The sequence below is a fragment of the Oryctolagus cuniculus genome, chromosome 16, assembly GCF_964237555.1.
Source record: "Oryctolagus cuniculus chromosome 16, mOryCun1.1, whole genome shotgun sequence".
Taxonomy (NCBI): Eukaryota; Metazoa; Chordata; class Mammalia; order Lagomorpha; family Leporidae; genus Oryctolagus; species Oryctolagus cuniculus.
Window position 1 is genome coordinate 32,042,778 of NC_091447.1, and position 27,876 is coordinate 32,070,653.

Genomic DNA, 27,876 nt, shown 5'->3' on the forward strand with positions numbered 1-27,876 from the left:
TGTCACGGGCTCAAGAACTTGGGCCATCACCTGCACGTCAGCACTAAGATGGATCTGAAGCAGAGCAGTCAGGATTGAATTGGCACTCTGATATGGGATGCCTGCGACACAAGCAGGAGCTTACCCTGCTACCAAAATGCTGATTCCTAGCTTGAAGCTTTAACTCTCATGAACAAGACTGCTGTGAACATCCATAAGCAGGTTTGTGCGTGGAGGAACCCTTTTTCCGAAACAAACCTGAATGTACCAGCCTGTTGTGGCCCCCTCCTGACAGCACCTTGGAAGCATCCCATGGACTGCTCAGAATCTCCATTAATAAAATCATAAAGCCACATGAAGTGGTTAAGAACATGAACTCGGGTAACTAAACGCATGGGCTTTGAAGGAATGAGGTTTGAATTCAGGCTCTGTCATTCACTCTGTCACTCAAGCATTAAATTCCTTATGTACAAAATAAAAATAACTCCCTCCTGGGCTGCTGTGAGAGCTGGAACCCCTGTGTATAAAGAGGAACATGGTGCCTGCTACAAAGGAGCACCTGGTAAAGGTGGTTGGGTCAACTTTAACTATTTTTAATGAATTTATATTCATCTTATTTTAAAGGCAGAGAGACAGATGGAGAGAGATCTTCCATCTGTTGCCTCATTTCCCAAATATCCACAACATCATGGGCTCGGTGGCTGGGCCAGGTTGAAGCCAAGACTCTGAAACTCAATCTGAGACTCTACATGGGTGGTAGCAGGGACCCAAGTACTTGAAGCATCATTTGTTTTCTTACCGGGTTCACATTAGCAGGCAGCTGAATTGGGAAAAAAAAAAAAAAAAGGAGCCAGGACTCACATCAGCTATTCAAGTATGGAAGTGTTGACTTAACTGCTGCGCCAAATACCAGCCCTTGATATTCTTATAGAATCATTTAATAAACAAATGTCCAAATGGTGAATTGGCTTCTTGTAGCAGAGCAATGACTGGTCTTCCAAGTTCCTTACAACCAGTCACTCACTGAAAGTTCCCAACTTATTCAATCTGTTTCCACATTGGGCTCCTGTGATTTGTGTTAGCATGATTTTTCTCTAGCACTGATGTTGACAAGAGTGTTTTGCCAACGAGCTTGAGCATCAAACCTTTTTTTTTTTTTTTTTTTTTTTTTTTTTTTTTTTGACAGGCAGAGTGGACAGTGAGAGAGAGAGACAGAGAGAAAGGTCTTCCTTTTTGCTGTTGGTTCACCCTCCAATGGCCGCTGCAGCCGGTGTGCTGCGGCCGGTGCATCGCGCTGATCCGAAGCCAGGAGCCAGGTGCTTTTCCTGGTCTCCCATGTGGGTGCAGGGCCCAAGCACTTGGGCCATCCTCCACTGCACTGCTGGGCCAAAGCAGAGAGCTGGCCTGGAAGTGGGGCAACGGGGACAGAATCCGGCGCCCCGACCGGGACTAGAACCCAGTGTGCCGGCGCCGCTAGGTGGAGGATTAGCCTAGTGAGCCACGGTGCCGGCCTGAGCATCAAACCTTAAACTACTGTGGCTCTACAGCCACCTGACATGGATGTAACTCTCCAGGCATACTTTAAATAAAGCTGCTGTTCACGTTACCTAACACAGCAGCTTCCAAATTCTTGGCACCTAGATCACTCATCAGTTACAATGTTTTTTAACAAATCTGAGAGGGAAAGTTAAACTCTGACAGGCAGATGTGTGTTCTTCGCTGTGGGAAGGAGTCATTCCAGATTCCAACCAGAGGAGGGGTGAATTCTACCAAAGGAAGAAGAGGAGAGGTGTAGCCACAAAAATTTCCCAAGTAAATGACATATATTATTTAACAGATTGTCATAAACCTGACCTGGTCAATATTTGTTGAGCTTATTAAAAATCTTCACTTGAGGATTACAGAGGCACTAGCAAAAATATTATAGGTGTCTCTTTCTTGGATTCTATTTTGAGTAGACACACACTGGGATAGAGTTGAAGGTTACTGTCTGTCTCCCCTCACTGTCCGGCTTTGTGGCATCCTACCCTCTCTGTTTGGGGGCTGTATGAGGCTCAATATTAAACAGGAGGCATACACCAAAGAGAGCAAATCCAAACGGCAAACACACAACACTGAAATTCAGAATCAGGTCAAGAACCAACAGGCCATGCTCTTTACGATGTAGCAAAAAGTACAGAAATATGTCTACAATCTCCCAAGCTAAAGCACACAAGCTACTCTCTGGGAACTAGAAATTCTCAAACCATAGAGGCTTTTTTTTTTTCCCTAGGCTGCCAGGAAACTACTGAGAAAATCAGCCACAGATCCACCATCCCTGCAGCTGGCTCAAGTGTGCAAGGCCTCAGCATCTCCATGCAGGGAAAATGTCTGTTTCTATCTGTTTGTCTTTCCAATACCATAAAGACCTAATACGAGTTGGCAGTTTGTTTTCATATTGATCAATGGAAACCAGGCAATTGTGTATGAAGTACAATTTCAGACAAGAAAGAAGGCATGGGTTATTGTGAGATTCTCCCAGAAGACAATATAATGATATAAAGTTGTGTTTGAGGAAATAAATTGATTTCAGATTATCTTAAATGGCCATGAAAACGGCTTACAAGAAAAAGAGTGGGGTAGACATGTGGTCTAGTGGATGAGAGGCTGGGGTGGGACACCTGTATCCTATATTGGGTTGCTTGGGCTTGAATCCTTGCTCCTCTGCTTCTGATCCAGCTTCTTTTTGTTGTATACTCTGGAAGGCAGCAGGTGATGGCTCAAGTACTAAGATTCTGGCCACCCATGTGGGAGACCAAATGGAGTTAGTAGCTCCTGGCATTGGCCTGGTCCAGCCTAACTGTTGTGAGCACTTAGAAAGTGAAGCAGAAGATGGGAACACTGTATCTGTCTGTCTGTCTGTCTATGAAATAAATACTTTTTTTCAAAGAGTAGAGGGTTCTTATAAGAACATTTTTAATAGTAGACTAGGTAAACTTAAAAGCTGAAAACACACATTACAAAGAATAACTGGACTTCTCAAAAGGCTTCCATATGGAACTCAAAAGGCTTCCATAGCCTTGGAAACTCATGACTGGTACATAGGGAGATTACTGATGCCATAAACAGGAGTGTCAATTTGTAAAGTCAACAACAGGAGTCACTGTGCACTTACTCCTCATGTAGGATCTCTGTCCTTAATGTGCTGTACATTGAGGCTTAATGCTATAATGAGTACTCAAACAGTATATTTCGCTTTGTGTTTCTATGGGGGTGCAAACTGTTGAAAGCTTTACTTAATGTATACTAAACTGATCTTCTGTAAAAAAAGAAAAAAAAAGAAGAAGAAGAAATTATCAATTCCCAACTTGACTCTCACTGGGATTAAACATGACAATAGGTCTGATCTGATTTCATCATCATTTAAAAAATCATCTATTATTTTTCACTTTATGTTTGTGTGGGAGCAAACTGTTGAAATCTTTACTTAATGTATGCTAAACTGATCTTCTGTATATAAAGAGAATCGAAAATGAATCCTCATGTGAATGGAAAGGGAGAGGGAGTGGGAAAGGGGAGGGATGCAGGTGGGAGAGACGATATGGGGGGGAAGCCATTGTAATCCATAAGCCGTACTTTGGAAATTTATATTCAATAAATAAAAGTTAAAAAAAAACAATAACAACAACAACAACAACAAAAAAGAATAACTGGACTTCTTAGAATGAAATCACATTACATCATCTAATTTATTACTGCCTTTTCATCTATCTTATTGGGTTACTAAAATGCCAAGATTAAAATCACAGTATTTAATCATTTACATTACCCAGCACAAGAGTATTAGCAAGGTCTATATGCTGGATTATTAGAATCTGCTTTCCCCTTTTTAGAATGAGAGTCCTTTGTAACTTTTCATGAGTGCTTCAACTACTGAAAGACTGACATGTGCTTTTATACCGAACAAGTTTAGTTTTTATTTAATTTTTCTCTTTACGTAACAACAAGCCACTCTTTTTCATATTCGAGAAATGGCCTAATACAGAGCAAAGAATAAGCATCCCTGACAATGCATTTTAACCAATTAATTATTCAATAAGCACAGTTTTAATAAACCAGAATTTATAATTAAAAAACTCTGCTTTTCATACAGCCAAGGAAACAAATAAAATGTCCACAACAAATATAAGAATATTTCAAAAAGTTCATGAAAAAATAGAATTAAAAGATGTTTATTTTGTTGTAAAAATTTTTGAAATCCATCCATATGATAGGTCATCAAAAGAGTCACAGAAATGCATATTATGCAAGGATTTCAAAATTCTTTTGCACCAAAATAATCTTATCTTTTAATTACATTCTCTATGAACACTCTGATATAACCTTATACCCTAGGACAGTGTCAGAAATTTGTACAATCATATACTTCATCACTTCATTCTTTTCCTCTATTCAAAGTAAGTTTTCAGATAACCTCTGCCCCAGAATCACAACGTGACCTTGACATGTCCAGGTAGGGACACGGTAGTTACTTTCCACTACACCTCTTTGCCCACAGCCTGACCATGACTCAGCTGGCTCACTTTTCCCTTATGGTTTACCCTACAGAGAACTGGCAGGAGTTGGGGGTGGCGGAAAGAGGTCAGGGGATTTATTTCCCTTACCTCCTCTCTGCATGGGATGGTTCTGTGATGCCACATGCCTCCCCTTGGGCTACACCCTGGATAAGAGACCCCTCTTTTGCTGCTCCAGCCCTCACCAAATCACTTTTCCCTTCCAAACTCTGTTAGTCCTGGGGCTTTACTATGACTTAAGCCTGCCCACACTTTGTAATTATCCAGTCCATTAAAGTGCCAAGCCCCTAAGTGGGAAAATGGCCCCATTCATCACCCCACTTTTAGCCTCTGTGGCTGAAGAATATTTCCATGCATTTTAATTAATCTTTACATTTTGTAAACTTACTGTGTTAGATTTTAATTTTTAAAAAAATTTACATGAAAGGCAGAGAGACAGAGACAGAGACAGAGACCTTCCATCTGCTGGTTCACTCCCTAAATGGGTACAACAGAAAAGTCTGGGCCAGGTCAAAGCCAAGAACCTGGGATTCAACCTGGGGCTCCTACATGGTTGCTAGGAACACAAGTACTTAAGCTATCACCTATTGCCTTCCAGGATGTATATTAGCAGGAAGCTACTACTGAATCAATCAAAAGAGCTTCCTGTGAAGGAAGAAGCCAAGCAAATACTCATAATTCTTGTTATCCATGTCCCTTTTTTTCCCCAAAGAAATTTTTTCTTTAAGGAATACAAACGTCATATATTTCATAAGTACAATTTTAGGAATATAGTTATTCTTCCCAGTATACCCTTTCTCCCACCCACACTCCCACTCCTCTTCCTCCTCCCTCTCCCATTCCCAGTCCCATCCTCCACTAAGATCTATTTTCAAGTCCTAGAGAACAAGTTTTATCATTAAGGAAGCACCTAAGAAAACAAGCAATGGAGTCGGACATTTAAGCATAACTAAAACTTCTGAGACATAAGATTATCCTCCACTTAATACACTAAAATGAAATAAATCTTTGAGAACAAGATTTACTGTTTTTTTAAAGAATTTATTTTTATTTATTTGAAAGACAGAGTTACAGAAAGAGGTAGAGACAGAGAGAGAGAGAGGTCTTCCATACGCTGGTTCACTCCCCAGATGGCTGCAACGGCCAGAGCTGCATTGATCCAAAGCCAGGAGCCAGGAACTTCTTCCAGGTCTCCCACGCGGGTGCAGGGGCCCAAGGACTTGGGCCATCTTCTACTGCTTTCCCAGGCCACAGCAGAGAGCTGGAACGGAAGTGGAGCAGCCGGGACTAGAACTGGCGCCCGTATGGTTTGCAGGCGCTTCAGGCCAGGGTGTTAACCCACTGTGCCACAGCACCAGCCCAAGATTTACTGTTAACTCTCATAAAACAACTCTTTGAAGAAAGAGGTCCTGCATGGGAAGTTAGTACACAGGGACTCCTGTTCTTAATTTAACAATTAACACTGTTATATATGACATCAATGATCACCCGAGGCTCTTGACAGCAGTTGCCTAGGCTATGGAAGCCTTTTGAATCCACAAACTCCATCAGTATTTAGACAAGGCCAAAAGCAAAGTGGAAGTTCTCTCCTCCCTTCAGAGAAAAGTATTTTCTTCTTACTCATGTCCTCTAACAACAGAAGCAATGCTATTTAAGTGTTGTGAAAGCAACGCTAATATTTATAACTAAAATTGATTTTATTCCTTCCAGAGAGGTCTGCAGAGAACAATTCCCCCAAATTTGAGTCCATTCTGTGCTATACATACAACTCTATGGTACAAGATCAAGATTTCAAAGTCAAAGAAAAGCCATAAAAGCAACTGTAATGTGGAGTGAACTTTTATTTTAAAAGGGCTCTTAAAGAACACCCTACTGATTCAAATAAACACTTGGGAAATAAATGACCACATCTCATAGTATGGGCTTTCTTTCTGCCCCGACTTGGTATCAAGAGAGTTCAACAGAGGCATGTCTTGTGCTACAGTAGGTTAAGGGGCCAGTTGGGATGCCCATATCCCATAGCAGAGTGCCTGGATCCAGTTCTGACTCTGCTTCTAACCCAGCTTCCTGCTAATACACATACTGGGAGGCAACATGTTGGCTCTAGTATGTGAGTTCCTGACTCCCATGGGGAAGACCCAGATAAAGTTCCTGTGTCCTGGCTTTTTCCTGGTCTAACCCCAGCTAACGTGTACATTTAGGGAGCGAACCAGTGTACGGAAGATCAAGCTCGCTCTCTCTCTCTCTCTCTCTCTCTGCCATTCAAACAAATAAAAATGGATAAACTTTAAAGAAAAAAGAAAAAATCTCAGCAGACGAGAGAAATCAGTGAGAAAGCCAAGATACCTGACCCAAAAGTAGCTTCAAAACTCATTTTTTAAATATCACCAGTATTGAACCTTTTAGTTTTATAATTTGACTTTTGGCTTCATTTAAAGAGCACCTTCAACTCAATTTTTCCTCTAAATGAATAAATAGTTGACGCAATTTGACTTGACCACAGCAAGTTAATGGGATTCCTTTCTCCCTATCCAAATTCAAGGGCATGAGTATTTTGTAAGTTTAGTTCAGTAACTCTATTGCCTGAGAAAAGAATGTTTTTTTTTCTCTAGAAATACAGAAAATTTTAAAAACTTTAAGTTTGATTTCTTTTTTAAAGATGTATTTATTTATTTGAAGGCAGAGTTACAGAGATGGAGAAGCAGAGGCAAAGAGAGAAGTCCTCCACCTGCTGGATCCCTCCCCAAATGGTTGCAACAGCAAGGGCTGGGCCAGGCCCAAGCCAGGAGCCAGGAGCTTCATCTGCGTCTCCCACACAGATGCAGGGGAACAAGCACTTGGGCCATCCTCTGCTGCCTTCCCAGGCACATTAGCAAGGAGCTGAATGGGAAGTGGAGAGGCTGGTACTCAAAAGAGTGCCCATATGGGATGCTGGCACTGCAGAGGGTGGCTTAATCTGCTACTCTACAGCACTGGCCCCAAGTTTGATACTGTGATTTGTCATTATTCCTCTCCTTCTATAGACTCTATTTTCCAGAATTGGATAAATTAACAATTCCACCTCTAAAACAATATTCAAAACAATATTCAAAGGAATATCCTTTCCAAAAGAAAATACACAGCAAAATGCAAAGATGTTGAAACTCAACAATGCAAAGAGGGCTCATCAAATAACTACGTCCCATCTAAGATGAACCAGCTGTATGTAGAAAACTCTGGGAAATGTTACACTGGCTTTTTAGGTATTATATTTTCTAATACTCCTATTCATAATGGCTTCCTTTTTTAGAAACTTTTGAGTTTGAGCCATGATACCGCCATGTGCAAGAAAAATGACCCTAAAGTACATATAAAATACTCAATTAGAATTATTTTAAAACAAACCAGTCCATGCTTGTATCATCTATCTGCAAATTTCAACAATCTAAGATGAACAGACTTTTAAGCAACATTGGGCGGCGCCGCGGCTCACTAGGCTAATCCTCCACCTTGCGGCACCGGCACACCAGGTTCTAGTCCCGGTCGGGGCGCCGGATTCTGTCCCAGTTGCCCCTCTTCCAGGCCAGCTCTCTGCTGTGGCCAGGGTGTGCAGTGGAGGATGGCCCAAGTGCTTGGGCCCTGCACCCCATGGGAGACCAGGAGAAGTACCTGGCTCCTGCCATCAGATCAGCACGGTGTGCCGGCCGCAGCGCGCCGGCCGCGGCGGCCATTGGAGGGTGAACCAATGGCAAAGGAAGACCTTTCTCTCTGTCTCTCTCTCTCACTGTCTACTCTCCCTGTCAAAAAATAAAAAAATAAATAAATAAATAAAAATAAATAAATAAAAATAAAAAATAAACAATATTGGGAGCACCAATTCAGGGTCTGTTGTTTAAGTGAGAAACTTCCCAGGGGCCTGTGCCATGGCACAATAGGTTAATCCTCCACCTGCGGCACTGGCATCCTGTATGTGCACTGGTTCTAGTCCCAGCTGCTCCTCTTCCAATCCAACTCTCTGCTAAGGCCTGGGAAAGCAGTAGAGGATGGCCCAAGTCCTTGAGCCCCTGCACCCATGTGGGGGACCCGGAAGAAGCTCCTGGCTTCAGATCGGCACAGCTCCAGCTGTTGCAGCCTTTTGGGGAGTGAACCAACGGAAGAAAGACCTCTCTCTGTCTCTTCCTCTCACTGTCTATAACTCTACTTCTCAAATAAATAAATAAAATCTTAAAAAAATTTCCCAGCAGGAAGCTTCAGATAATGTGTAGAAATAACTAATTAGAAACATCAGGGGCCGGCGCTGTGGGGCAGCAGGTTAACGCCCTGGCCTGAAGTGCCGGCATCCTATATGGGCACCGGTTCGAGACCCGGCTACTCCACTTCTGATCCAGCTCTCTGCTGTGGCCTGGGAAAGCAATGGAGGATGGCCTAAGTCCTTGGGCCCCTGCACCTGCATGGGAGACCCGGAAGAAGCTCCTGGCTCCTGGCTTCAGATCAACACTCCTCTGGCCGTTGCGGCCATCTGGGAAGTGAAACAGCGTGGATGGAAGACCTCTCTCTCTTTCTCTCTCTCTCTTTCTGCCTCCCTCTCTGTGTAACTCTGACTTTCAAGTAAATAAATATATCTTTAAAAAAAATCATCAAGTTGGATTCCCACTATTTAATCCTTGCTTCATGTTGAGTCCGCCTGCAGTTGTTACAGAGGGTGTTTATAACAAACACAATGGTGCATTTGGAATTCAGAGCCAAGGAGAGTGTGGTGTACCTTAAGAATCAGCTGGAGCAGACTCTTTAATGGCAATCTGGTATACTGAGCTTAAGGCTGTCTTCTGGAAGTGACCATCAGCATAATCCTTGTAAGTACGTCATTAGTAACCACTGATTATCTGCTTTCCTGTTGTTCCTTATAGTCTTGGAAAGATACACCTTACTCCTTCTTCTCATTCTTTAAATATACTTATTCTAAGTTATAACAGGAAGAGCCAACAAGGGACAATTATGAATGATCTCAATGGCCGTTCTACAAAAGAAAATCCTCAGCGTTTACCAGGGCCCCCAGCAGAGGTGACAAGGGTGGGCCCTTCAACAGCAGGCTCTTTAGATTCAACTGGAAGCACAGCTTGCAAAACTCAACTACATGGAGATTGACACTTCTACACACATTGTTCATTAGTCCAGAAGCACATACTTTTGAGGGCATCAACTTTTCAAAAATAAATTAAATATGGAAAAGGAGTATATCTGCTAAACTGGGAAACTTTCTTTGTATGACTCAATAGAAAGATGCATTGTGTTCTGCACTAGGGAGTCTTTTTACCATGGCTTTGCAAACTTTGCCCAGCACACAGAGAACAACATTGTGGGAGACTGAAAGTAAGTCTGGGCTCTAAACAAGGAGCCAGAGGGTCTCCTCCTGCACTCCTTCTTCACAGGGAAAGCACACTTCTGGCACTTCTGGTGAGAAGTAAACCAATCGGAAATGTCTAAATGACGTGCAAGTCTTGGTTGTTCACTGCCTTTGGAAAACCTGTGCGTGGGACCACAGACTTATTGGAAACAGCTCTGGGGGCTTTGCATTTTCCATCTGTAAAATGAGAGGATTTGGAGAAGATGATCTCCATTCCACCCACCAAGTTTAAATTCCTTTTTGGGCTCCAAATCCAATGATTTCCATGACTCAAACCACTTGTTCCTGTCTGATATGGAATGGCACTGACAATTAATGTAATCAATCTGTTGTTTGAATAAAAGATTGTTTAAAGTTTAGTGACATGTTACTTGAACATGCTACAAATGAGATGTCCTGTTTTCGCTTTCTCCCTTTCACTGGAAATGCATTGCCATCATGGAAGGGACTGGCGTCCTCTCTGGGCCATCCTGGTCTTCAGCTCTGATGCTACTCCCAGGAGAAAGGATGGGGTCTGGCTTTATGCTGATTGGGTTTGGGTGGTGATTGATTAAGTGAAAGTGGGACGATGTAGCCATGCAAACGGCTCAGTACTGAGCCACAGGCTTAAACACGAAAGGAGCTTTTACCAGTGAGCTCACCACTATTAGATGTTTTTATATTAACAACATTTCTCCCATCCAGGTTTGTGCATTTTATCTTTATTCTTTCAAATCCTGAAATTGCTTGGATAAGAGAGAGGGTTTATATATTATACACACACACACACACATACACACACACACATTTCTAAGAGCAGCCTGAACTTTTAGGGGAAATTGAAGAGGCTTTGTGTCAAGTACAGCTAAATCCAGCCTTTCCATATCAAACCTCTGCTAGAAAATTACTGTGCAGATGATAAGGCAGAAAGATAGAATAAAAAGTGACTCTACTCAATTTACACTGCAATATTGGTATGACTGAATATTTTTCATTCAGGTGCCTGATAAAATCGCTAAACTGTATTGCAGATAAATAAAGGCGGCTTCTGTCAAGAATAAACACCATTAATCATGAAGTCTTCTCCTCTCAGAGCCTGTGCTATGCATCTGCACAAACACACTAGCACAGCCGGCACGCAGCACGCACTTCTCTCCTTTACACTGTGCCAGGCCGAAGATGTCCTCGTTTTTCATTTCACAGGATTTAGGCAGAAGAGCAGTTTCAAAAACATTCTCTTTTCATTTTAACTTCGCAGTCCTGTAACCAAGTCCATTATTCTAACATTTAAGAAAAAGCAGCTGTGCTCTTGGGGGGAAAAACTTGGTAATGAATCAAGTTTTTCACTGTACACACACACACACACACACACCCCACATGACCTATACTGTATTTTATCAGCTCTGCGATGACACTGATCTAAAGATGCAACATTATTTTAAGCACTGCTAAGACAGACAGGATTTCTTTATCTTTGTTTACTAAAGTGTTCTTTTAGATTTACTCAGATAATTTTTTTTGAAGATGTATTTATGAAAGGCAGAGGTACAGAGAAGCAGAGGCAGAGAGAGAGAAAAAGAGAGAGAGAGAGAGACTTTCATCCACTGGTTCACTCCCCAGACGGCTGCAATGGCTGGAGCTGCGCCGAGGCCAGGAGGCAGGAGCTCAGAGACAGATTTTGCAACTCCTAAATCACCCCAGTACATGCACAGAAAGGGAAATATAAATAAAATTACTTAAGAGATACCTGAAACTTGCTCATGATTGCCACTTCACCAATCAGCAACTGTCAAATACTACAGATGGAAGATATATTCCAATTTCAGAGATGTTAGGAAGGTGAGAAACAGGACGTACAAGTTAGAATAGATGGTTTAAATAGAGTAATAGATAAGTATTAGGTAATTCTGCCATTTGTCAAATACCCATGCTGCGATCGACACTGTGTTAAGTGCTACATATGTGCTTCTTCTTTGCTTCTTTGATACAAAATAGGATTGAATGCGGAAACTGGGCTTGGACAGATTAAGTCAACTGACAGTAAACACCTGAGCTGTATTTCAATCCAGCCTATGGTTCAAAGCCTATGTTTTTAAACCCAAAGGAAAACCAGTCTAAGCCAATTTATGTATGTGTGTATATGTTTAAATACACATGTTTTAACACTACTGAAGCTTTCAACAGAGTAGAATCATGTGGTTTCCTAGTTATGGTTTTACTCCAAAGGAAACCCACTTGAATCCACACTGAGATGGCACAAGGAGTCTGATGGTGGCTCTCTGGGCTGGGGGCTGAGGGGTACATAGGTGTCACTTGGAGGGTACAAGGAAGAAAGAGGGTAGGTAGCAGGACCAGCATTTGGACAAGACTCTCAGCAGACTTTCACGTAAGGAAGGAGGGGCAGGAAACCTCAGGGTTTAGGGGGGGAAATGGCACGTGAGCATGCATGTGTCAGGGCCTCAGGTTTTCAGAAAATCCTCGCTCAGTTTCCACCAGGAAAAAATATGAATTCCCCTATAAGTGTGGGAAGAATTAAAAAGGATCCTAAAGATCACTTAATCCAGTTACTTAATTTCACTCGTGACAACAAGGTCCACAAAGCTCAGGTAGGATCCATTTAACCTGGATCAGAACCGAAAAGGGAACATGACTGAGGTCCCCATTTGCCATGAATACAGCTGGTAAACTGAGTTTAAGAAGAAGATCATCAGAGGCTAATTGCCAACTGAAACCCAAGAAAACAGCGGGAGCATGGACTTCTGTAACCAACATTATACTGGGTGGGGGTGGGGGTGCTTGAAATTTTCATTCAGCAAAGCTGTAATCTAGTCCCACTCATGAGGGATGATGAATTGAATTACACAGGAAGTATTAGGGCAGCTGTGTTTCCCCACACTAGGGGATCCGTTTTCAGAGCCCACTCCAAACAGGAAGTGCCTCTTCTAGCCAAGAAGCTTAATTCCCGCCTTCCTGTCAAATCTTCCCTGCGTGAAGAAGAACCCTGTTCCCACGTGGTGACTGTGTTTATTTGCCAGAAGGAACACTGGCGGAGAGACTTTGCAAAAAGACTGTGCCCAGCCAGTTTGGGAATTCAGAAAAATCAGAGCCCAGTTTAAACCAGGTCTAACAACAACAACAACAAAACCGTGCCCTGGAGCACTGCTTGGGACTTTCCCGGGTCTTTGACGAAATGCTCTCTGTATAAATGCATACTTACACCTCATGGTTTCCATCACAGGTCATGTCTTCATTCCTGACAGTCTCCTTGGTCCTCTTTTTTGGAAGTCTTGCATTAAAAACTACATCCATGTACACTATCAGTAAGTATGGCCCCCCATGAGGCACAATGCATCTCACCTACCTGTTAGAGTTCAGATTCTCATGCATAAAAAAACAGATTTAAAAAAAAAAGTTGCCCAGACTCTTTAGAGAACTTTGTTCTTAGGACAGCTGAATTTTATCAACTTGTACCACCATGTTTTATCAATGCCTGTTAATAAGTATATAATGCATCAAAGAATCAAATACTTGCACTTTGTTAATAGAGGTTAAAAAACATAATACCTACGTTTGTTCATTGTTCATCCCTGTCCAGGCCATAAACCACAATTCAGCAAGTAACATATAGGCAAAAGAAGATGTGGTTTAGATATCTAAATAGTTTTCAACTTTGTTATTCATTATTTCTATACAGATGGTGATGCATTTTGTGCAAGCTGATTATGAAATTTTTTACAAATGTAAATTTAATGTAAACAGAGCCCATGGGCTCCCTTCCACCCTATCCAGGGTAATCTACATTACTAAATTGGGCATGAGTATAATAACCTGGACCACTGCAAGGAAACCAAACAACTTAGCAGCCTCGTTTGCTGATTTTAGAGCTAGGATTGACTGAAGGGTAGCTCCGTTATTAAACTGGAATGAAGCACTACTCTCTTCACTAATGAGGTTAAAAAATGGCTTTAAGTCTCCACGTTAGGGGCACTTAGCAAGCACTCTGCTTGGCAAAGACCCACGGCAGATCGAAGCCATGGACTAATCACACAGGCTGGAATCAAATGGACTGGAAGAATTCGGAGACTTGTGGCTCCGAGGAATGTAATTCATGCAGAAAAGCGTTGTCAGAGCAAGGCCAGGGAACCTCGTGGGAAGAAAGCAAAATAAACAGTTCAACAAAGAAAACAAAGAAGGGCCAATCGCCTTTTCTAAAGCTTGAGTACACTGAGACTTCAGTGGGTGCCTGGGACAAAGACCTCATCAAAGAACACCCTTGCAAAGCAAACAGACCAAGGAAGGATGTTTCCCTCCAATACACTTGGGGGAGGGGGTGGACTCTACTTCTCATTCCTTCCAATTCATTTTCCACTACTAACAACTCCCTTCTCCCAACAAACATGGGGACAATCAAGCAACAAAAAATGTAAATAACTAACAAGGCCTATGTTTGCTGAGTTAAAAGATGGGAGAAGGTGAGGAGGTTAACACAAGTTACACAGAGTGCAATGCACATTTTGACTTCTTCTGATGGCTCCTGGAAGGGCCTGAACCATCTAAGTCACAGCCTTACAACCTGCTCCCTAAAGTTCAGAAGGAAGAGATGCAAAACGCGCAGGGACTTACAGTTCAGGAAACTCTCACGAACGGTCTATGATAGCCACTACAATTCAACTGCAGGGGTTCCCTCCTTGGGCCTCAGTGCAACCTTTCACAAGTTGTATCTCTGCTTTTAGCCCCAGTACCACAACAGCCTTATTTGTAGCTGAATCTTGATTTGGACTCTTCTTTCCTCAACCCTATGACTACAATTATTGCTGCAGTCCTCAAATCCAGTCTGGGGTGAAGAGGTTTTGATCATTAAAATAAGATTCCAATCTTTTAGGAAGACCATTCTTGCCCTCTGGACAGTTTCCATTACAATGGAAGACCATGGTGCTGGCTTTCAGTGTAGCAGGTAAAGCTGCCGCCTGTGATGCTGGCATCTCATGTGGGCATCGGTTCAAGTCCTGGCCACTGTACTTTTGATCCAGCTACCTGGTAATGGCCTGGGAAAGCAGCAGAAGGTGGCCCAATTCCTTGGGCCCCTAGCCACATAGGAGACACGGAAGAAGCTCCTTGCTCCTGGCTTCAGTCTGGCCTAGCCATAGCATTACAGCCATTTGGGGAGTGAACCAGTGGATAGAAGATCTCTCTGTCTGAAACTGTGCCCTTCAAATAAAAAAAAAAAAAAATGCAACCCAAGGCAGTCTTCCATTGACTGATCCCAGGACAGGAGGTTACTGCAGGGAGAAGGGTCTGCAGCAAACACTGTGTGTGTACATAAGGAAGCCATGAAACCACATACTTTAAATAAATAAATCATGCAGGTCATACAAATGTTAATGTACTCCAACGTAACTCTGATATTAATCTGTTATATCCTTGGTAAACAAGAAAAATCAGATTACCCTTATTGGTCTGATTGTCTTTGATACTGATTTGCAATTTTTTTTTTTTTTTTGGCAGGCAGAGTAAGACAGTTGTTTCACTCCCCAAATGGCTGCCACGGCCGGCACTGTGCTGATCCGAAGCCAGGAGCCGGGTGCTTCCTCCTGGTCTCCCATGCGGGTGCAGGGCCCAAGCACCTGGGCCATCCTCCACTGCCCTCCCGGGTCACAGCAGAGAGCTGGAGTGGAAGAGGAGCAACCGGGACAGAATCCAGCGCCCCAACAGGGATTAAAACCAGGGGTGCCGGCGCTACAGGTGGAGGATTAGCCTAGTGAGCCGCGGCGCCGGCTTGCAATTTTTAATATGTTGCTAAAAGCATTCACTGGTGTGTGTAATACAAGTGTTGAAAACAAGGTGGGCTAGGAACATGGGGATTTTGTCCAATAGCCAGGGGTTGGGGAGGGAGACAGAGGCAAGAAGCAGTTGAGTGAACTGGGAATGGTTTTTGTAGAGGCTGTCTTAAAATGTAAATCATATTCACAGGGCCGGCGCTGTGGCTCACTTGGTCAGTCCTCCACTTGTGATGCCAGAATCCATATGGGTGCCAGGTTCTAGTCCCGGTTGCTCCTCTTCCACTCCAGCTCTCTGCTGTGGCCCAGGAGGGCAGTGGAGGATGACCCAAGTGCTTGGGCCCTGCACCTGCATGAAAGACCAGGAGGAAGCACCTGGCTCCTGGCAGCCATTTGGGGAGTGAACCAACAGAAGGAAGACCTTTCTCTGTCTCTATCTCTCACTGTCTATAACTCTACCTGTCAAATAAAAAAATGTAAAACATATTCTAGCAACATGGTTTGGTGATTTGTTTTGCAAATGAGGCCAAATCATTCAAAACTACTACTGCCTCCATCTCCAGTATCTCCATACCACCCCCTACCACCATTCAACAGAGATGCTGCAAAATTCGGATTCCATCTGAATGTATTCAGAAGAGTATTAGTGGTTCCCCTTTAGTGTGCAACTCATTCCCAGGTAGTGAGGGACCACATTAACCTTGTCAGGCCTGGGAGCAGCGTTTGATGGGGAGTTAACCTAATTCCCTTAGGTGGGCACACGTGGCACAGGAGCATTTGATTCAAGAATGAACACCATCAGGTCCTTAGGAACAGTTAATAGGGTCTTCCCAGCAGTGGGGGACTTTTCACAGGTGAATTTTTAAAAGAATGCCTTAACACATAAAAAGAGAATGACTTCAACTGCCACTGTACACACAGCTCATTTGATATGAGTTCTAATTTTTAGAAGGGGCTAATCGTCAATGGAGAACTTCCTTTTAACGACTCTGTAACCTCAGCTATTGCATAGGAAATTTTAAATATCTGCCATTTATAAATATGTGACTTTTTGCATAACCCAGAACATTAGGTGATGGGATTTTAAGAAACTTACGGTATTAGGTTACAGACCCTCATTTATTTTCTTTACTAAAAAAAAAATGTATTCTCATAGTCCAGGGCAGTTTTGACATGCAGTCCTTTCTCCTCATTCTGTATGTGTGTGTGTATGTGTGTGTGTGTGTGTGTGTGTGTGTGTGTGTGAGAGTGAGAGAGAGAGACCACAGAATTTATATCTAGCACTGCACTTCATGCTGTTCAACACCACAGTTATAAAACTTGATGCAGTGGCACTAATTCAGCTAGGTCATCAGCCCAGGAGGTAAACGTGAGTCCAAAAAGCCATTTAGCATACTTTTTAACCAAACTGCAGTATGATGTTACCCACTGCTATCCTAGTATGTATACTTTCACAAAAATCTAAAACTAAAACTGGCCACACTCTACTTATTTTTCTTTCAGTTGAGTTACCAAATATTCTGCGAAGACATCCTACTATACATCAGCCCAGGGGGTGTGAGTTTAAGAACCAACCCCTCTCTTGCTGTTTCCTGCTGGTGTGCTTAGCTTCCTGGATCATCGAAGATGGAAAAAGCTAGCTAATTTGTTCCCTGGTATTCAGAAAGTTAGCAGGCAGGTTCCTGGAAACATATCTGCTAACATTTTACTTTTTGGTGGATGAATTTCCCTGGGGACAGTGTTGGGAGGCAACAATAATAAGAATGAATGACAGGCAGCCCTGTGTCATTGGCCTTTGTTCTCCTGGGGAAAGATCTGAAATGAACTCAGCTTGCCTTGTGCTATAGGAAACGGCATGTCTTTGTTTAGGTGAAGAAAGTGGGCTCGGCTCCTTGAGTGAAGGGGAGATGACCACATAGGCAGAGCTGCGAGCAGCTTCAGTTCAGGCAGCGTTCGTCCCAGAAAACAAACCTCCTGGTGTCTTCCCAGTGAGGAGGACAAACTCTGTTAAAGTTCAATTTTCTCAAACATATTTTTGCAAAATAAATACAACGATGGCAGTAAATTTCTGTTTTCTTTGAAGCCAGGTTTCACATGAGTGGAAGCATTGTACTCAAAGAAAAAAAAAAAGTCTGTTAGAGTCCAGTACCTCCCCGGCCCCCGCAACAGGTTTGACAGCAGCCTCTATAGAGTTGGCGGCTTCCGGTTCAATGAGCGTGAATGCCTCAGTCAATATCTGCTCCTGGACCGTGCTGCTGAGCGCAGCACAAAGAGCACAGGAATTCCATCCAAGAAACCGGCGCTCACACTCTGAATATGCACTATAATTAGGACCTGCTTTCTCTGCAGCTGAGGGCCGAATTCAATATTGCAGTCATTAGAAAATACTAAAAAAAAAAAAAAAAAAAAAAAAAACAGAAAGAAGCACTGTGCCACTTGAGTACGATGTGCTCGTTTCGTGTTTGTTTCTTAATCCAACGCAAAGGGTGTACCGGTTGATCTGGATTCATGCCGCCAGCTCATCAAATGTTTAAAAGGTGAGGACTTGCGACTCTGCCTCGTTTTCACACTTACCAGAAAGGAACCATGTATGTAGGTAATCTAAGACAGTTCTTGAAAACCAGGCAGGCTTTAATTGTTTTATGTTAATCATGAGAAGGATAGCCAAATGTAAAGACTTCTCTTTTCATTTTTGAATTGATTTGATGGGCAGTGAAAACTGTTGGAAATACTAGTTAAAAAAAATATGATGCAGGGCATTGCTTATAAAAAAAGAAGAAAGATAAAGCAAAGAATGAGGCCAAAGAGGGGTGTTGTTTTGAATCAAAAGTTGCCAAGTTTTATCTTTTTTTTGGCTTTTCAGGTCTTAAGTTCTCTGCCAGTTACTCAGCTTTGCCCTTACTTCATTAAAGCTGCTCCAGACAATAGTAAACAACAGATGTCATTGTGTTCCGATAAAACTTTATTGACAAAAATAGGCCTTGGGCCAAATTTCACCCATAGGCCATAGTTCACCAATCCCTGTGGTTGTTCAAGTGAGGGGGCAGCCATGGGTATCCAGAGAAAGAATGTTCCAGGCAGATACACTTAGCATTTAGTCCAACTTGTTTCCACTATTGGGTATATCACTGTCATCACTAACCATTATTTACCTATGTTTTAATCTTGCCTTCTCAAATGTGATTGCTAAGTGTTGCTCAACATTTCACAGAGTTGATGAACCATAATTCCATAATTTACCTAACCACTCCTGTGGTTGAAACCTAGTTGTTCAGTTGTTTAATGCCATAAATACAATAGCAACAAGCACTGGTATGTGCCTTTTTGTTTGTTTTTGCCACAGTCTTATTAGGAGAAAAGCTCTGACTATGTCTGTAGGGCTGTTCTCCACACTGCCAGATTTCTAGTCCAGGAACCTGCAGAAGATAATGACAGCCAATGTCACTGAAAATCGCTGATCATGAGTTGTCTGAATTAGCTGTGCTCATCCAGTAAATAAAAACCAGAGCAGTAAAGCCTGTAGTGTTCATTTCTCCTAGAAGAGCAAGGGGTGCAGAGTATGACACCTGTGTTAAAACAACGGCACTACCTACCCCCATGATGTGTGATTTCTTTATGCCAAGGTTTTCTTCCCTTTAAAATGAGACTAGTAATACTAACTCTATCATAGGGTTATCATAGGGACTTACAGTAGATAATTATGTAATGTCTTTAAAGTTGTGCTTACCCTAGAGTAAGTACTTAAAAATGCTAGCTATAGGGGCCAGCACTGTTGTGCAGTAGGCTAAGCCTCTGCCCGTGGTGCCAGCATCCCATATGGGCACCATTTCGTGTCCCAGCTACTCCTCTTCTGATCCAGCTCTCTGCTTATGGCCTGAGAAAGCAGTAGAAGATGGCCCAAATGCTTGGACCCCTGTAATCGTGTGAGAAGAAGCTCCTGGCTTCGGATCAGCCCAGCTCCAGTTGTTGCAGCCATTTGGGGAGTGAACCAGTGTATGGAAGCTCTCTCTCTCTGTCTCTCCCTCTCTATATCGGTAACTGTACCTCTTAAATAAATAAATCTTTTAAAAAATTTAAAAATTAAAAAATTTAAAATGTTTGTTATGGTCATTATAAGATACATTTAATGTGAATTGTCTATTCATTGCTGTTTTTTATTTTCTTAAATTGACCATTTAAAATATTTATTTATGTATTTTATTTGAAAGGGAGAGATAGAGATAGAGATGGATAGATAGATAGACAGATAGATAATCTTTTCCCGTCTACTAGTTCATCTACCAAGTGCTACAACAACCAGGGTTGGGCCAGGCTGGTCTCAGTCTAGATCTTCCACATGCATGGTAGGGACCTAACTATTTGAGTCATCGCCTGATGTCTCCCACATTGTGCTTTATCAGGAAGTTGGAATGGAGAGCAGAGCCTGGATTCAAATCTAAACATTCTAGTGTGTCAAATGGGTGTCAGAATTGTAGCTTAACCTCTATGCCAAATTCCCACCCCCATTTAAGATGTTAATTTCCTTAATTTTCACTTTTGAGAAGCAGCAATAGACATACATTAAGCAGTATACAGTCATGTGAGATGGCTACAGATCTCTATACTAACTCATTTAATATCAGAGCCTCAGCTTGGCATTGGGACAGCCTCTCACATTGCAACAAGCACTTTTAATTAATTGACCTTTCTCTTTTGAGTCAGAAGTATGCTAGCATTGTTGGCATCAGCTGATGTACTCTAAGAAAAGTACACAATGGCCCATTATCATTAAAAATAATATTTTTTTAGGAGCTACTTCACATAAGCAAGGACTCAGCCCAGCAAATACAAAGAAATATACAGTGTTGGTCTGGGGAGAGGTAATTACAACCTGGTTCATCTTTGTTGTGTTTGTTTTGTTTTTGGAATATGTGTAAGGAGCAGTGTTAGCCTTGGCAACAGCATCTGACATGATCTATGATGTCATTATACTTTACCTGTCTCAATAATGTTTACAGAAGGGCACAAATTCTTGGGGGTAGGGAGGACTTTCCTGTGTTCATTTTAAAATGTGTTCCAAATTTAAAATACGTTCCAAACTAGTTATGCCCCCAAATACAATTACAAGCTTTTGCGAAATCTCCTCGTTTCACTGAAAGCTTCCAGTAGAATGGAATCACTGTTGTGCCTGTGAGTTCACTAGAGTGTAAGTTACCCAAGTGGCTGCCCTGAAGGTTGCTTTGGAGATTTCATGGGAGCTCTCAGCACAACACCAGCACAAGCAGCAGGCTGAATTCAAGAAGGAAGGGGCGGGGAGAAAGGAGGGAAATTCAGTAGTAGCTCTGGTCACCTACCTACTATTTCATTCTGCAAGCTTTTACTATGACACTATGTCTTAGAGTACTCTCTCTCTCTCTCTGGGAAGAAATGTATTCATTCATATTCTAAAGTTGCTACTTCTCTCCCTGCTATCATCCTAAACGGCAGTCATAAGTGGAGGTAGAAGCCTCACTTAACTCCAGTGCACTGTGTTTCACAGCTAATACAACAATACATCAAAAACGTTGTGCAAAATGGATTAGAAGTTAACGTTATTTTGCTGCCAAAAACTTGAAATCCATGCACAGGAGGTATCTTCAAAACATATCCATGAACATGCATATTATGAAAAAATCACACATGGATTTCAAAAAATTTGGGGCGCCAACGTAAACTTATCTTGAATTTCAGTTTTTCACAAACTTTGTGAAGTGCCCTTATATGAATGATCTACTGTGCAGAGTGCTTTCTCCAAGGCACGGGAAGGGGTCTTCTTGTTTGGGTGGAGTGATCCCAGTGAGCCAGGCAGCCTTGGAACAAGCCACACAGACTCGGCGGACAGAAAAAGGGCTGCCGGTAGAACAGAAGGTGAGTGCTCATTTCCCCCAGGACGGAAAGGAAGAAGCTGGCTTTCCAAAAGGAATTAGTGCAGTGGGTGGTGAAACAGCCTCTGTACGGGCTGCTTAGGGCGCAGGACTGTTCAGAGCCGGGCAGCTCTCAGCTCAAGTGGCGAGAAGATCTGTGGGGCGTGAATGATTGCAATGGATTAGTAACCAGGGCCCCTGCTTCGGGAAATGAATGGCAGATCTCAGTATTAAGAAAAAGGATAGTTCAAAATTCAATTCATCTTGGTGCAAACATGAGAAAACTTTGGCTCAGAAAATGTGTATGTAAAGACCAGTCTTTCCCCACCAAATGAAAATCCAGAATGAATGAAAACAAATTAGAATATAAAGTGACTTTATAATTTGGCTTTCTAGAAATACACGATTGCTTTTTTTTTTTTTTTTTTTTTTTGACAGGCAGACTGGACAGTGGACAGTGAGAGAGAGACAGAGAGAAAGGTCTTCCTTTTGCCATTGGTTCACCCTCCAATGGCCGCCCCGGCCGGCGCACCGCAGCCGGCGCACCGCACTGATCCGAAGGCAGGAGCCAGGTGCTTATCCTGGTCTCCCATGGGGTGCAGGGCCCAAGCACTTGGGCCATCCTCCACTGCACTCCCAGGCCACAGCAGAGAGCTGGCCTGGAAGAGGGGCAACCGGGACAGAATCCGGCGCCCCAACCGGGACTAGAACCCGGTGTACTGGCGCCGCAAGGCAGAGGATTAGCCTATTGAGCCACGGCGCCAGCCTATGATTGCTTTTTTAAAAATGAAGTATGTTTAATGAGCTCTTAACACTAAAAAAAAAAGGGCATACATGCAAAATGTGGAAAGTAGTCACTTGAAGATACTTCTGACCCTGGGGTAAGACGATGCAATGTTCCAGTGGTCTAAATGTGCAAGCGGAATTGTAAAACTAACAGTAATTTTCAGCCCACAGGGCATCATTCAAGCTAGGATACGGCCCTGATGTAAACAACGCAAGGCAGGAAATACAGAGGAGACCCAGTGAAAATAAACACTTACATGGCTGCCTCAACTCTGTGTAAACTATTTCAGGTTTTGTCCTTAATGTTCCAAACAATCTCAGTAATATTATAAATTAGACCCACTCTGGTATTTTTTTTTCCTAAAGCACTGTATTTTTTGCATAAATGTGAACATATATAATCTGTGGCCACAGCAAATTATTTGAGACAGAGAGAGGAGAGTCCTCGTGTCTATCAGGCATAAGTCCTGAGAAATTCTATAGCAAATGACATTCCTAAGAAAAAGGAAGATTCCTCACATGCAGAGTTTCTTAATTTTCAAACTACTATAATTAAAAAAAGGCAATGTGGGAACCACACATCTTATAAACTTCCATGTGACAACTCAGGGAAAGATGATAACTGCATTTCATGTCTTACTTAGAAGTTCTGAATCTAAATTCATGATTTTGAATTCAAGGAAATACTAAGAAATTTTAACACTATTTCCAGTACTGTATTTGACCAACTTAAGTTTCTAAGCTCTATCTACTCTGCCCATCCATGGATTGTGGATAATGCTGTAAGCGTCTGTATGGAAAGCTAACGGCATTTCATTTAACAAACTGGGTGCTTTAACACAAACTGATGTATTTCCACACATATTTATAAGGCTCACTGCTGATTATTAGGCTGTAATTGCAGTTGTTCTAACACCTAATAAGCCATGGTAGGAAAAACAAAGGCAGGTTAATTTGTGATTTCCTCTACTCATTCAGAGGCAAATTAAGTGTCAAACAGCTAATACAGAACATATTTCATTTTATGAGATTTTAATTTAATTCTGCACCATATCATTGATGCCTTAATATACAGTGGTTTATCTAAAAAGAGGAGCAATTTATAAACCTCTTTCAATAGAATCTTTAATGATAGGATATGATAACAAAATTATCACAGTGCCTGCCATCCTACTCAACAGATCTGTCTGCGTTTCCATCAACACAAATCCTTGTTTTTGAGAGACTTATAATTTAATTTTGAAAGTTGGCAGCAGCAGAACAACTGTATATACAAAATAATGAGAATACCCTCAAATTTTGTCTTCTTACAATTAAAAATATGTATTCTAACAACCTGGAAACTTCACTTGATCTTATTTTCTAGCAGACAATAATTTGGCAAGCACTTTAGAATTCCGGTTCTAGATGAAATCGTTCAGTTTTTCAGACTACTGCTTCATACCTCAGCAAAGACAGGCTTTGAAGATTTCAGTAAACAGAGCTGTAGTCACCAAGGTTACCCTCCACTTCCAAGACAATGGCAGGCATGAATTCACCACACCTCACAGGGTGGCAGGGGATCCCAAGGACTCCACATGGAACCAAGCCAGAAAAGAAACTCCCGGTGATTTGCATGCCTGCAGTTGCATCAAATGCTAACACTCACAGCATCTGTGTAGCGCCCTGTGCTTTTCAGAGCGCTTTCATGAACAATATTTCATTGACCTCTTCCTGCCTTGAGAAGAACTGAATGAGGCAGAGAGCTTCATTTCTGTGTAATGTAACCAGAGTTTACAGCAAACATGAGTGGCAGTGCAAGAAAAGGAATTCAAGTTCAGAGGGCTCATCCACTGTGTCCCAGACTGGATCAACATGAGTGCCCACTGAGCACCTTTTACAAAGTGTCTGTCCAAGTGATGGGTGCTAACAGAGCACAGCAACTAAGCAAAATGAAAAGCACTACAATAAAGGTGTGTGCAAGGTACCATAAGACGAGCAACTGGGACAGCCAAGCAGGTTCCATTTAGGCCTTGAGGATGAAAAGAAGGAGGAGCTGGCATGCAGAGAGGAAAGGGCACTGAGGACAATGCCAAGGGAAAGGAATGTTATAAAAGCACAGAGGTGTGACTTGCCCAGCTTCTAAGAGCCAATTTCCTACATGCAGTGTCGACCTAGGGGCCAGCTAGGATGCATCAAAGTTGAGCAGTCCCTGGAGGCCATGACTACCAACTCACCATACTCTGTGCCTACAGCAGTGAGACTTCTCAGAAACCTCCAGGGCTTCTCCTTGGTGGCTCAGCATTATCTACCAACCTTGTATCACATACCTTTGACAACCATAGTACAGACTGCCACTGACTCACAATGGCTCAGCTCACCATGGTTCAACTAATGATTCTTTGGCTTCACCTTCAAAGTGTAGCCGGTATGACCATGGTGCTTTTCACTTCAGTGTTGTATTCAATAAATTACATGAGATATTCAGCACTTTAGGTAAAATAAACTTTGTGTTAAGATGATTCTGCCCAACCACAGGCTATCTAATCTAAGTGTTGCAAGCTTGTCTAAGGTAGGCTAGGAGGCTAAGCTGTGATGTTTCAGGGATCAAGTGCAATAAAAGCATTTTTGACTTACTAGTATTTTCAATTTCTGAGAGGGTCACTGGGATATAACCCCCACTGCACCTTAAGAAGCAACCAGACATTTAGGCTGCTAGAGTACAATTTAGTCAATTACTACTAAAGCATCCTAAAGTCTGGCTAAAAGACAGGAAGTACTAAAATCCATAGAATCCCGGATCCACGGTCACACCCAAAATATAACCTCCTCCTGCCCCCAGGATGTTCCAGCGCTGACCTTCCTTGTCTTGTGGTGGTATCACAAGCCCCGGCAGGTACAGTACACAGGGCCTAGGCACACAGCAGGGGCCCTGTGCAAGTTCCCTGTTGTTATATTCTGCCAAAGACTTGAGATTTTTAGTGATAAATGCATACCTGGATTTAATTACAAGGCAAACTATAATGAATCCAGAGGAAACAGTTCAGTCCATCATACAAAGTCGTTTTTAAAATTGTCTCGAGAATGTGACTTTTGAAACAGTAAAGAAGTCCAAAATTCCATAGAAAATCTGACTTAAATTACGACATCACAGAGATGCAAGTCTGGGAGGTATTAGCCATCCAGGACTCCAAGGCCTATCCAGCCCTCACACGCTCTGTACCACGGGGCAGATCCGCATCTGAGATCCGTGTGGTCCCATCTGTACCATAAAACCTCTGTATAATGGGGTGAAATTGCGTGTCATGTTCCAGACTGAATTTGGAATTTCCTTCACTTTGTAAAGGGGGTTTTCAACTGGCCTCTTCATTTTATTTGAGTATATTTTTAGCAGGCTTCAAAATCCTGTAAATACTTACTTGTGTTCCAGTGAAAAGTCAAGAATCAGTCACAAGTTTCTACATTCTCTCTATAAATACCCACTTCTCCTTTAATGCTTACAGAAGTCTGCAACACAGATTTATTACTTCCCTTCAGGCAAATCTGCTCTGAAATTACTATTCAGTAATGGGAGATGGATCCAAAAAACTGTTGGTAAAATATTATATGTGTACTTGGGCATGTAGTTAGGATTGTTAATATCAATTAATTCTGTTCACAGAGGAGGACTTGTTTTAAAACAACTTCATTTTTCTTTGGCATAATATGTAATTACACAGCCATAACTAATAGCCAGGGAGATGCAATCTACCATCTAAATAACCAGCATTATTCTTCAAAGTACTATTTGTGCTTTTCTAACTTTACTGTCTTGGAATGAAGGGTGATTATTACATATGACTAAATGTATATATCAAGGCTGTGAGCAAGGGACAGCCCCTCCCACAGAGTGGCTCCACATATTATACTCTATGGCAGTTTTCTGGACTGTACTACAAAAGAATACGGACTGTTTTAGTTTGCAAGACCACTAGTCTTTGTTTCCCCAAACCAAGAAAGATGGTATTTATTTCCATGAGATTTTCTTTTTCCCTTTTCTAATGCATGTTATCACCACCATTCTTTCCTTTTATCTTTGTGTAAACCATGTGCTCCATCACATTTGCCATTTTGTTTGGGTGACATTCCCATCAATCAAGTGACTGTTGGTGTACGTACCACGGGGACTATGAAAATATACCATAAAAATTTCATTACAATTCACTGTGATCCCCAGGACAGAACTTTCATGTAACAGAAATTTTAGCAAGAAAACTTCAGACCTAATCTCAACCAAATACATAGTATGAGCAGTAACCTTCCATTAGGCTTTTACTTTTTAATTTTGTGTTTATAGCCCACAGAACACACGTCAGCAAAATATATGGGAAATACCTGCCAGCTCCCTAGTGTGACAGGCGTTCCTCAGGAGGTAGCAGGGATTTGCTCTGGTGGATCCAGGAACAGATAGGCTCGCAGTATTTCAAAAGGCAATCTTACACTTCTATCACATCCTCAAAGCGCAGCCGATGTGCCATTAACAAACAGTCCTGAGACAGTAAGAGCCGTCATCTTGTTCCATTTCAAATAGGCAAAGTTTTAATACTTACACGTGCAATGGAGGAATAGGAGACGGATCATAATGGTAACGGCCCTCATGATGTCTTGCATCGATTGGAACAGGAGGATGGAAGGCAGGAAAAAGATGAGGAGGATCTGCAAAAGAACCAAGTCCCAATCCATGTGAAACGTGCACTTGGATGCAGCCTTCCCTGTCCTATCGTCACTGACTCTATAGGGCAGTTTACATGGAATGTTAGCAAGGAGCCTACGTGAGGCAGTGCAGAAGCATGAATGCATAAATAATACCCACCTGCACCTGAGGAAGCAGCACCCATGAGGGCGGCAACATCCTAGACAGGAAAGCGAGAGAGAGGGAATGGCACAGGCTGGAAGGAAGGCAGCCACAAAACCAAGAGGGACAGATGACAACACGTTTACTTGACAAGACAGTTATATTGGCAAGTAAGTTTTAGGCACAGACATGGCAATAAAATATTAGCTTCATTTTTCCCATGACAATAAAATATTAGTTTCACTTTTCCCATCCCATGATGCCTTTAAGGATATCCTTTCCAAAGCACCTGCTAGAATTCAAGGCTAATACACACACACACACACACACACACACAAGTGTATCAAAAAAAACATATGTCATGAAAAACTGATGCATGGGTTGGGTTTCAAAATTTTTCTCAAAATAAGTAGTTTTTTCCAAAAAAAAACCCTTTTAATTAAATAATTTTTTAAGTTTAAAAATAAACTTTTAAATAAATATTTAATTTTTCACAAATGTTTTGAAGTACCCTTATATATGTATGTATGGAGGTACATAAATACACACATTTTAATTTTTAAATTATTATTTATTTGGTAGGCAGAGAGACAGAGAGAGAGAAAGTGACAGAGACAAAGTTTCCATTCCTTGGTTCATTCCCCAAATGCTTGCAACAGTCAGAGCTGGATGGGAACCAGAGCCAGGAACCTGAATGCATTCCAGGTCTTGCACATGGGAGGCA

The 27,876-nt window shown here is 42.1% G+C and overlaps 1 protein-coding gene across 2 annotated transcripts in view; it reads right to left on the minus strand.

The window, feature by feature from the left end:
* GLI3 (GLI family zinc finger 3) overlaps nucleotides 1–27,876 on the minus strand; it is a 278,933-nt gene that overhangs the window by 90,684 nt on the left and 160,373 nt on the right. For both annotated transcript variants that reach the window (XM_002713771.5, XM_070059772.1), the window contains one exon: nucleotides 26,908–27,013. In XM_002713771.5, coding sequence (XP_002713817.2) covers nucleotides 26,908–27,013 — 106 coding nt within the window. The remainder of the gene's footprint in view (nucleotides 1–26,907; nucleotides 27,014–27,876) is intronic.